Source organism: Harpia harpyja, chromosome 14, assembly GCF_026419915.1.
Source record: "Harpia harpyja isolate bHarHar1 chromosome 14, bHarHar1 primary haplotype, whole genome shotgun sequence".
In the NCBI taxonomy this organism is placed as follows: domain Eukaryota; kingdom Metazoa; phylum Chordata; class Aves; order Accipitriformes; family Accipitridae; genus Harpia; species Harpia harpyja.
In genome coordinates, this window is record NC_068953.1 from 281,793 (window position 1) to 292,511 (window position 10,719).

Here is a 10,719-nt window from a genome sequence, read left to right on the forward strand (position 1 = left end):
GCTTAACTGTGTGTTACAAGAAGTGCCATGTTCTCCTATGTGTTTTGAACCTGCTTCCTTTTACCATTGTGTCCCCTGTTCTTGTGTTGAAAGTGAATAATCTGTCAACTCTACGTCCCACTTCAGTTGTCTCTTTTGCAGACGGAAGTGTGTACTGATCCTTTGTTTTCTAACAAAAGAGGTGCTGAAAAATTGACAGCCTCCTGAGTATTACTTAAGGAATTGTGTGCAGCAACTGGCAGCAAATCTGACCTTGGAGAACAGACATGGCTTTTAGAAGTCATTTGAAAGTGTCTGGGAAATTGTACCAGCTGTAGGGTTAGTTTGGAAGGAGAGAGTGTGTGAAGACAACAAAGGGAGAAGTTAATAAGAAACCTAATGGTGGGAAGGGTGGCAACGTGGGGCAGCACAAGGTGGAGGAGGGGAGGAAGAGCTGTAGATGCAAGTGTTATGAGAAGTATTTTACAAGTAAGGAAAGGGTGAGAGATTTGAACAGTGTGAAGGTTGAAAGAGAAGAGGTGATGAAGACTAGAGGGACCACATCCTCCTCCAATGTAATAGACATCAAGTGCTGCAATCGACCATCATTGACACTGGTAACTGTTTCATCTCGCGTTGTAGCTGAGGATTAGTTGCGTTAGGTCTAGGACTGCAGTTTCAGTTAGAGCCTCCAGTATGAAATTGCTCTAGCTGACTGTTACGAACTTGGTCTAGAGCTGAAATGACAATGTTCACAGCTATTTAGCTGGGACTGATGCATCCCCTGTCATAAAGCTGTGCACATTTAACATGTACTCTAAAGACTAGATCCCATAGGACCAGTTGTGGGTTGTAGAAGAGGTGACTTGTGAAAGTGTTAAGTGATCCTGAAAGGTAATTTCTTTGTAGCTGTAGCTTATTCGGGTTTTAGGAGAAAGAAGGAAGTTGAGAAGACTGCTACAGAGGCCTAGAGCCAAAAAGAAATCGGCCTTTTGTTAGTGTGCTGTTTTTTCTCAGGTGTCCGTGATGTGAGTAGTCTGAATGCTGAGAGCTCCTTGGCAGACTTGGGCTTGGATTCCTTGATGGGTGTGGAGGTGCGCCAGACACTGGAGAGAGACTATGACATCGTTATGACCATGAGAGAAATTCGACTCCTTACAATCAACAAACTGCGTGAACTTTCTTCCAAGTCCAGGACAGCAGAGGGTATAGTGTCTGGGTTAGGGTTGCTACTGGTCACCTGAGTCCAAACAATTAAGCTCCCAATCCATTGCTTTTGTCTCTAGTGACATAAACCTCTATCAAATCATGAAATAAGGTTATAGTTGAAAGGCTTTTAAGTGACAGACGTATCACTGAAGTGCATGGACCATTGGGTCAGGCTTACCAGTTCTGGGGGCAGGGTATAAGAAAGAGCATGAAAGCTGCTTTCTTGCCTGGCTAGTATCTGCCTGCATGAGTACTCATAAGCTGCTGTGTGCAGGATGTAATTTGAGACCTTTTACCTGCCTGAGGAATGAGTAAACAATGTAATGTCATGCTTACTGTAAGCTAAAAGCATATGAAGTTGCTGCAGAGCAGCTGACAATAGGAAGATGCCTATGTCTGTGCCCTGATGATGTAGTCAGCTCTGGACTAATCCAGAGCAGCCCTGAGATTCTCCTTTAGGACTATGGCTAAGTAACCAAGGCTGATCCTGAATCTAATTGTGTCTGGTGTTCTTCCCTTCAAAGAGCTGAAGCCATCCCAAGTGATGAAGACAGGCCCCAGCAAACCTCCAAAACTAGATTTGAACAACTTGTTGGTGAACCCAGAAGGGCCAACAATCACCCGTCTCAATGATGTTCAGAGCACAGAGCGCCCTCTTTTCCTTGTTCACCCCATTGAAGGATCCATTGCAGTTTTCTACACTCTTGCCTCCAGACTTCATATGCCCTGCTATGGGTTCCAGTGCACAAAAGGTATCTCAGTTCTTCAGCATCTTGAATTTGTAAACATAATATTCTGAATTTTAGTTGCCTTCTAGAGAGCTTTGTCACTAGACTTTTAAACTAGGAGGATCAAGCATCAGTACCTATAGTCTGCATAGGGTCATGTCAAACATCCCCAGGTAACAAGAGAAGTACTAGCTTAGACTGAAGAGCTTACGTATGGGGAAGTGGAACAATTGGATGTTGTGTTGACTCCCTGCCAGCAGATAGCATGCAGGAGAAAAACAAGGCATGCTGTTTTACCTGTCTTGGGAAAGCAGGAACAGTACTATTTCTTGTCCAAAATGTAAGTTGCTAACCACAATTTAGAAACTTACCTTCAAAATAACCTGGATGTTTCCAGCAGGGTTGTTTCTGAGGTCATGAAAACGTAATTGTCTCTGCCAGTGCCTTTTCACCAGAGTCTGTTTCTAACTCACTTCCATGTTCTAGCTGCTCCCTTGGACAGCATACAGAGCCTGGCAGCCTATTACATTGACTGTATGAAGCAGATACAGCCTGAAGGACCTTACCGCATTGCTGGATATTCTTTTGGTGCCTGTGTAGCCTTTGAAATGTGCTCTCAACTGCAAACACAACAAAATGCTTCCCATGCACTCAACAGTCTATTCCTCTTTGATGGGTCCCATTCCTTTGTGGCAGCATACACCCAGGTAAGAGATACAAAGCAAATCTGTCTGGGGACCATCCTGTGTCATCAGGGCTCATGTTCTGGGAGCTTACTATTCTAGATATGAGCCATCTGAAAAGCTGGCAGACTTTTCTTAACAGAGGAGTTGGGAGACAGCTGTAGGCAGTGAATGCTTAGGGATGACTGAAGAGTGTAAGCATATGGTGGGTGGTCTTCATTAACTGGCAAGGGCTAGGAGAAAAATGTTGCTCTTGCTATGATAAATCATATTAGTATGTCTTCTGGAAGATCCTGGAGCCTGCAAGACAAGATCCTTGTGTAGGGGTGCTAGGAAACCTTGCTTAAGCCTTCCTTTCCATTTTCATTGTACTTTCTAGAGGATACTAGGCTCTTGGCAATTGCCACCTGCAGATTTGCTTTCTAATCTGTCCTCAAGGGGTCGTTGTCCTGGTTTCAGCTGGGATAGAGTTAACTGTCTTCCTAGTAGCTGGTACAGTGCTATGTTTTGAGTTCAGAGCGAAGAATGTTGATAACAGTGATGTTTTCAGTTGTTGCTCAGTAGTGTTTAGACTAATGTCAAGGATTTTTCAGCTTCTCATGCCCAGCCAGTGAGAAAGCTGGAGGGGCACAAGAAGTTGGCACAGGACACAGCCAGGGCACCTGACCCAAACTGGCCAACAGTGTATTCCATACCATGTGACGTCCCATGCAGTATAGGAATGGGGAAGTGGGAGGCAGGGATTCGCCGCTCGGGGACTGGCTGGGTGTCGGTCGGCGGGTGGTGAGCAATTGCACTGCGCATCATTTGTACATTCCAATCCTTTCATTATTGCTGTTGTCATTTTATTAGTGTTATCATTATCATTATTAGTTTCTTCTTTTCTGTTCTATTAAACCGTTCTTATCTCAACCCACGGGTTTTGCTTCTTTTCCCGATTTTCTCCCCCATCCCACTGGGTGGGGGGGAGTGAGTGAGCGGCTGCGTGGTGTTTAGTTGCTGGCTGGGGTTAAACCACGACAGTCGTCTTCCCCCACCTCAAGCTTCAGTCTGTCTTTTTTCTCCCCCCCCCCCCCCCCTTCCCAGTTCAAAGCCCTTTGTTCTGTAATTGTTTTTATATAACATTCAAGATCAGGCATATTGCTTTCATGTTTGCATTTTATTCTTCTCTTTTCCAGAGCTACAGAGCCAAGCTGACTGAAGGAAATGAGGCTGCATTGGAGACTGAAGCATTGTGTGCCTTTGTTCAGCAGTTTACAGGCATTGAGTACAATAAGGTAATGTTTTGGTTTGGTTTTTTTTAATACCTCTTTGTGTTGCAGAAGAGGGGTCTGTTTTTTTAACGGAGACGGATTCTCAGATATTGAGACTAATGGGAAAAAAACATGTGTCCTGGTTTCAGCTGGGATAGAGTTAACTGTCTTCCTAGTAGCTGGTACAGTGCTATGTTTTGAGTTCAGTATGTGAAGAATGTTGATAACAGTGATGTTTTCAGTTGTTGCTCAGTAGTGTTTAGACTAATGTCAAGGATTTTTCAGCTTCTCATGCCCAGCCAGTGAGAAAGCTGGAGGGGCACAAGAAGTTGGCACAGGACACAGCCAGGGCACCTGACCCAAACTGGCCAACGGTGTATTCCATACCATGTGACGTCCCATCCAGTTTAGGAACGGGGAAGTGGGGGGGGGCAGGAATTCACCGCTCGGGGACTGGCTGGGTGTCGGTCGGCGGGTGGTGAGCAATTGCACTGTGCATCATTTGTACATTCCAATCCTTTCATTATTGCTGTTGTCATTTTATTAGTGTTATCATTATCATTATTAGTTTCTTCTTTTCTGTTCTATTAAACCGTTCTTATCTCAACCCACGGGTTTTGCTTCTTTTCCCGATTTTCTCCCCCATCCCACTGAGTGGGGGGGAGTGAGTGAGCGGCTGTGTGGTGTTTAGTTGCTGGCTGGGGTTAAACCACGACAACATGTTAATATTTCCAGCTGCTGGAGGTTCTTCTGCCCCTGAAAGATCTGGAGGCTCGTGTGAATGCTGCTGCAGACCTGATAACTGAGATTTATACAAACATCAATCGTGAAGCACTCAGTTTTGCTGCTGCTTCCTTTTACCATAAACTGAAGGCTGCTGACAAGTATATACCAGAGTCCAAGTATCATGGGAATGTGACGCTGATGCGGGCAAAATCTCACAATGAATATGAAGAAGGTCTGGGTGGAGACTACAGACTCTCAGAGGTCAGTCTGAGGCCTACTGGTGACTGTTGAGGTTTTCCTTTATCTCCCACTGATAAAGAGGAGCATAGAAAATCATCCTTACTGAGGGAGAAGGGATGAAACCAACCTGAAAGAAATGATCATTCTGCAGCTATTGTGTTCTAACAAGAATTAGAAGTCCCCAAAAGCAAATGAGTTGATTGGTTCCAGGCATTTTCTCAGGGTAGTGAGGGCCAGGAGAAGGTCTAGCCGCTGTGTTAGATAAGTGTTTTCTATAGCTGATTCTTGCAGCTCTCTAGATAGACTTTTGGTAATAAAGATGTTAAGAGAGAGTAACTTGACAGAAGTAACTTTTAGGGGTCTACAGTGAAAGGAGACTAGCTTTTGTCTACTGCCTGAGGGCAGACTTTTGAAGAGCAAGTGTCAGCCTTCTGACAATATAGAGGCAGCTTTTTCTTAGTTACCTTTTGTGGACCACTTATAAGTTAGTACGTGGGTTTATTGTGGGCCTAAAAAAACTTAAGTTTTTGGCCTGTAGTCCAGGTAAGGTCACTGTTCTTTAGCCCCTGTTCACATAAAATGGTCAAGTGTCTTACATTATGGTATGGATACCAGGGAAAAGGAAGTGATTTTCAGAATTGCCCTCCTGCTTCTGGCATCTCCTATCCCTTCAGGCTTCTAACTTACATTCATTATTGATTTCAGGCTAACTTGTATGTTATTAAAGTTACATAATGACCTTAAAGGAAAATCCATGGTGGTGGGAGAATGATTAGGTGGAGGGGAGAGTTATTTGGTTTTCTTAAGGGCTTGGAAGTAGCTACTTTATCATTTATTCTTTGATATTGTAGGTAAATTATTCTGTTAGTATCAGGTTGGTTTGCTTCCTGCCCAGCTTATATTTGAGTGGATCACCTGCCAGGCTGTCAAACTATTGTGGTTTAAAACACTGTTCCAAACCATGCCCTGCAGCTGATCTATGAAAATGTGTCAGAGTAAAACAGGTGCTGTTTTCAACTGAGTTTGATACAGTGGTGTAAACTAAGTAACTTAGAAGACTGATAAACCCAAAATAGCTAGATAATCAGCTGGTTGTATGTTGTGAATGTAAAGTTTTTTCTTTTTTTATATCTATGCAGGTATGCGATGGGAAAGTATCTGTCCATATTATTGAAGGGGATCACCGTACCTTATTGGAGGGAGATGGCGTTGAATCAATTATTGGGATCATCCACAGCTCACTGGCAGAGCCACGTGTCAGTGTCAGAGAGGGTTAACTTCTGCTTACTTACTGTCAATGGTGAAGAAAATGCCAACAACATTCCTTGTTATGACAGACCCCAAGGAACTCTTCCTGTTGTTCAACATCTCATCTGCTCTGCTGCCAGAACTGGGAAGTCCAGCTGAACTTGATTGGTCTTTTTCTGTCACTTTCTTGCTCGTCTTTTCCTTTCCCCACTTTTATGGGTTCTCTTTCCTCCTTCCCTTCCTATGCTTTGTTTTCCCCTACTATCCCTGTCTGTGTTACTCTAGTGCTGTGACTCTGTCACTCTGCACTGCTATGAGGTTCCCCACTGATGGTTGCTTCCTACACCCTTGGCAGTATGAAAAACAAATTTAGGAGTAGATTTCTTGTGCTCTATATTGTTTTGTCTTAACAGTATTCCAAAGGGTGTGTGATAGCACTTGTTGACCAAGCCCAGTGAGCAGGGAGAGGAGCTGCAGCTGATTTCGGAGATACCTTTTGTCTGTGAAGAATCTGTCTGTAGTTAGGTCAGAAAGAGAATTCCATTGAGGCTTTTGTAACTATATTTTTTTAATTTGATATATTCTAAGTATTTATTGTGTCAAACCAGAGACTTCTTACTTGGTTTTAATTTATCGTGGGTTATAGGAGAAAAGAAACATCCCTTTTTGGAGGGGAAGGTTTAATCTACAAGGCAAAGTTGCACATTTGTTAAACAAAAAGTGCATCTTTGGAACAGTCTGGTTTCTTTTGTTTGGGTTGTTAGTTTTTTTTTTTTTTCTTTTTTTCCCCAGTGCCCTGCCCTGTTCAGAAAGGAAAAGGTAGAAAAGAGGGTTCTTGCCATCCTCCACTTGCCATCTTGCCCCCTCCACAGGAGAGAGGGGGGTGGGGGGGAAGGGCGGATGGTTTGACAGATGCCACTGTATTGAACAGCCTTAACTTGGATGTGACAAAAACAGGCAAACCTATCCCTAGGCAGGTACTTTCTTTATATCTGTGCAAGGTTCTGTGCTCTGCTGTATCAGAACCTTAGTAAAGTATTAAGACTATTGCTTTACCTATTCCCTCCCACCTCCAGTCTTACCACCCAACCAGACATTTGGAACGGGGTGGGAAATAGAATTCTTCAATGGTAACTGAACAAATCCTCCTAGCCCTGCTCTCCCATAACCAAAGCTCAGGCAAACATACAAGCATCGACCCAAAGCCCCTGTATATTTTATTTAGCACAGGACTTGCTTAAGCCTTGTGTATTCATTTTCCTTTCAGTAATGAGAATGGAGACCCCACATAAGTTAGCTAAGTAATCAGTTTGATGGTATGATTTTAAGATACAGTACCTTTTTAAAGGAAACTTGCATAAAATTCCATTACAAAATTTCTTGCCTTTGCTATGCTGGATCTGTCCTTTCCGAAATCAGTAAATCCTTGCTACACTTATGATACAGAGGAGACCTGGGTAGCAATAAAGCACCAACTAGGATGAGCTATTGTGCTTTTCAGAACTGCTTTAAAACACCAGTTCTCTTCATCCCCCAGTGAAGTATCCTGGTAGTACAGGAGCATTCCAGTGACAGGAATGGGTGGCTCTTTGCTGCAGGTTCTGACCTAGTGTCTTTTGCTTATACCACCCTCTGTTGATAGTGGCTGGGTTAACTGGTTTTAGTTTTAAAAAGTATTTCTTTTGTGAAATTTGAAATAAAACCAACATAATATCAGCTTAAAGCATTTCCAAAATAAGTCTTGTTCTTTTTTCTTTTTTGTGGTTTTTTTTTTCTTTTTTGTGGTTTTTTTTTTCTCCTTTGGTCTAAAGAGTGTCTTTTTCTCTTTGGCTTTCCTAGTATTAAACAGAATTGATCACTGGTTGGCTTTTTGTCTTATTCTCTACCACCATTTCTTAATCCTGTGTTTCATCTGGAATCTCTCATTTCTTGGTATAAAGCAAAAACTGCTGCTGGCATATCTTGATTTGGAGTCTGTAGAAATAATAACAATAATAAAGAAGATGTATTATTCTCGAGCATGGCTTCTTGTTGCCATGATTTTGGTACCTTAGATACAACCAAACCACACACCCACAAGACTGAAGTGGAAACTCTTAAATTCTAATTCTGGCTCCATTGTTGTGGTTATGGACAAGCCATTAATGCTACTGCCTCAGTTTCCCCATCTGTAAAGTGGGACTAATAGCATCTACCTCAAGGTCGTTGGGAGTGTTAGATAGGCAATGGGTATAAATGCTATTAAGTTGTTAGGTATGATGACTAGGTGTTAGGTGGTAACGGAAGGAGGGAAATGGGTAATGTGTGAGGGTGAGGTGCCTTACAGCTGCAAAGAATCTAATACTGAAGAGTGGCTATGTGAACTGGACATATGTGCATACTATACATGCACGTCCTAGCACAGGATGCTACATAAAGCAAATGTAGACTGGTTGGTTGGTTTGTTTTAAATTTAACTACTGGCAGTTGCGGTAAGCCTGAAAAAGTTGAAAAAATCCTACTTGCCTTGGTTGTATTGAAAACCTAGAAGGAAAAAGAAAGGAGTGATTAAACTTTAAGCAAACAGGTACAATAGTTCTGTGCTAAAGTGTTTAACAAGTCTAAATGGGCTATGTGGAGGGAGCAAGGACTAATGCTGTTCCAGCTGTCAAAGCAGGAGTTGGACAAGTTCTTTGTATAAATATGAATGTGCATGGTCTCATCTAAGCAAAGCTTGAAGATACTGGTTTAGTAATAGAAGTTCTTCAACAATTCTTATAGCCTCTATGCTCTCAATGTTCTTGTGGTTGTTATTTGAAAAGCAGAAAATTGTTTTGGTTTGGGTTTTTTTTTTTTTCCCCCATAATTGTCTAATTACAAGCTGCTGCCCTGTAACCCATTATGTAACTGGCTGCTGAATACAGTGTGCCAAAAATAAAGACCTTATTAGTGCTGGTACTGCTTGTTGTTTCTCAGTAGTCTGTCAGATAGACATAGCTAAAACAATAGTATCATAATGCAAAATCACATACTGCAGTTGCTCGTTTTGAGAAGACAAGGGCAGGAGCAAAGTCCTTCACATCTATCCTTCTATGTGAAATTGAAGTGGGAGTCTCTTGTCAACTGATAGTTGCTTTCCATCCTCCTTTTCAGCTAGGTTCTCACAGGCTTCTCTACACCATGCTGGTCTTAACCTTGACACTGAAAAACACGGTCCCCTGCTGGCCCTATAAACTTACTTAGGCTCACAAACTCACACTGGTATGCTGAAATGGTGGGCAGTAGACTTTAAATCTGCAATATAGCCTTAATAGGAAGAATAAGCACATGCATTCATCAGCATTAAAGCTATTCTTTTCTATTCTACCACCTTCCTGAGGCAAAAGAAATACACCTCTCGCCAACAACAATAGCTAAAAAAAATGCAAGAAGGGTCACAGTTTAACAGAACTGGTGCCTTTAAACAGCACTATCAGACAGCAAAAGTAGAGAAGCTTTCTGGTGCCGAGATGGAGGTCAAGTAAAACCCAAAAGATTTAGGGTAGAGTAGTGATAAAGGAAGCAGGTATTTATTTCTTCTGCAGTTAGTTAAGTTACCATAACTGAAGATCAGACACATTCCCAGCAAATCGGGGTCAAAAGAAAGAAAAAAAAAAAAAAACAAACCTGGAGCAGCTGCATAAGACAAAATGAGAGTGTTGAAGGAGGGTTGGAGAGGCTGTGTATTTAGAAGAGGAGAACTGGTTGTTTAGGCCTCTGGAAGGTAGTGGAAGATGGTGGAAAAGAATCAGAAAAGTGTGAAGCTTAGCTATTTCTTGCAGCAGAGTTCCTCACAGCCACAAGTGCTAGGAAGTTGGGGAGGGAGAAAGAAATGTAGGCTTTGACAGTGACCTTGAATTGTGAAGGCTGTGAATGGACAGGCTCCAACAGACTTACTGAACGACTGGCCTATGTGTGGAACCCTGCTGAGGCTCAGGTGCTTTGTTGCATATAACAATTTGGAGTTTTTTCCCTTTTGAAGAAAAAACATCTAAAGCCCTGTGACTAAAGTTACACTCATGTTTTGACTGGAGTAGAGATGCAGCATTTTGGATGTTCTGGAAGGTACTGGCATCTGAGAAGAGGAAATCCTCCACTGTGCTCATCCCAGTGGTGGTCAGTAGCTTTATAAAATGCTGCAGAATGAATGGTTTTGTCGTGGGTGTTGCTATTTTCAGTTCAGTCAGGTGCATCACTTCCGCCTCTCTGCCCTGATCATCAAGGACTGGCGAGACCCCCTCGCGTAGTCCGAGTTCTTGCGGCGTTCAACGACGGCCTCACCTTGGCATCTGACGCGGACAGAGGCCGAAGTGCAAAACCAAAAATGCTGCTCGGGCCTCGCGCGCTCAAGTGGGGGAGGGTGGGCGGGTCGCCCGCCACAGCGGGATTCAGGGTGGGCTCGGGGACAGGGGAAGGCCGGCTACTGCCGCACACGTCGCGCTGCGCGGGCCACGCACCGGCTGACGGCCACGGCCGGGTCTTCCCGTGACGGCTCACGGCCCGCGGGGCAGCTCCGCGCGCCGCGGTACCGCGCCCGTTCGCCGGCGGGGAGGCCGCCCACCTCCGCCGTCGCGGCAGCCGCCCCTCAGGCGGGCACGGCCTCGGACCGAGGCCGGGGCGGGGGGAGGGCCGAGC

At 43.8% G+C, this 10,719-nt stretch overlaps 1 protein-coding gene across 1 annotated transcript in view; it reads left to right on the plus strand.

Moving 5' to 3' along the window:
- FASN (fatty acid synthase) overlaps window positions 1–6,910 on the plus strand; it is a 44,609-nt gene extending 37,699 nt beyond the window's left edge. Inside the window, exons 38-43 of the mRNA XM_052807556.1 lie at window positions 997–1,185; window positions 1,713–1,940; window positions 2,403–2,623; window positions 3,778–3,876; window positions 4,588–4,839; window positions 5,958–6,910. Coding sequence (XP_052663516.1) covers window positions 997–1,185; window positions 1,713–1,940; window positions 2,403–2,623; window positions 3,778–3,876; window positions 4,588–4,839; window positions 5,958–6,095 — 1,127 coding nt within the window. The 3' untranslated portion in view covers window positions 6,096–6,910. The remainder of the gene's footprint in view (window positions 1–996; window positions 1,186–1,712; window positions 1,941–2,402; window positions 2,624–3,777; window positions 3,877–4,587; window positions 4,840–5,957) is intronic.
- Window positions 6,911–10,719: the final 3,809 nt, after the last annotated feature.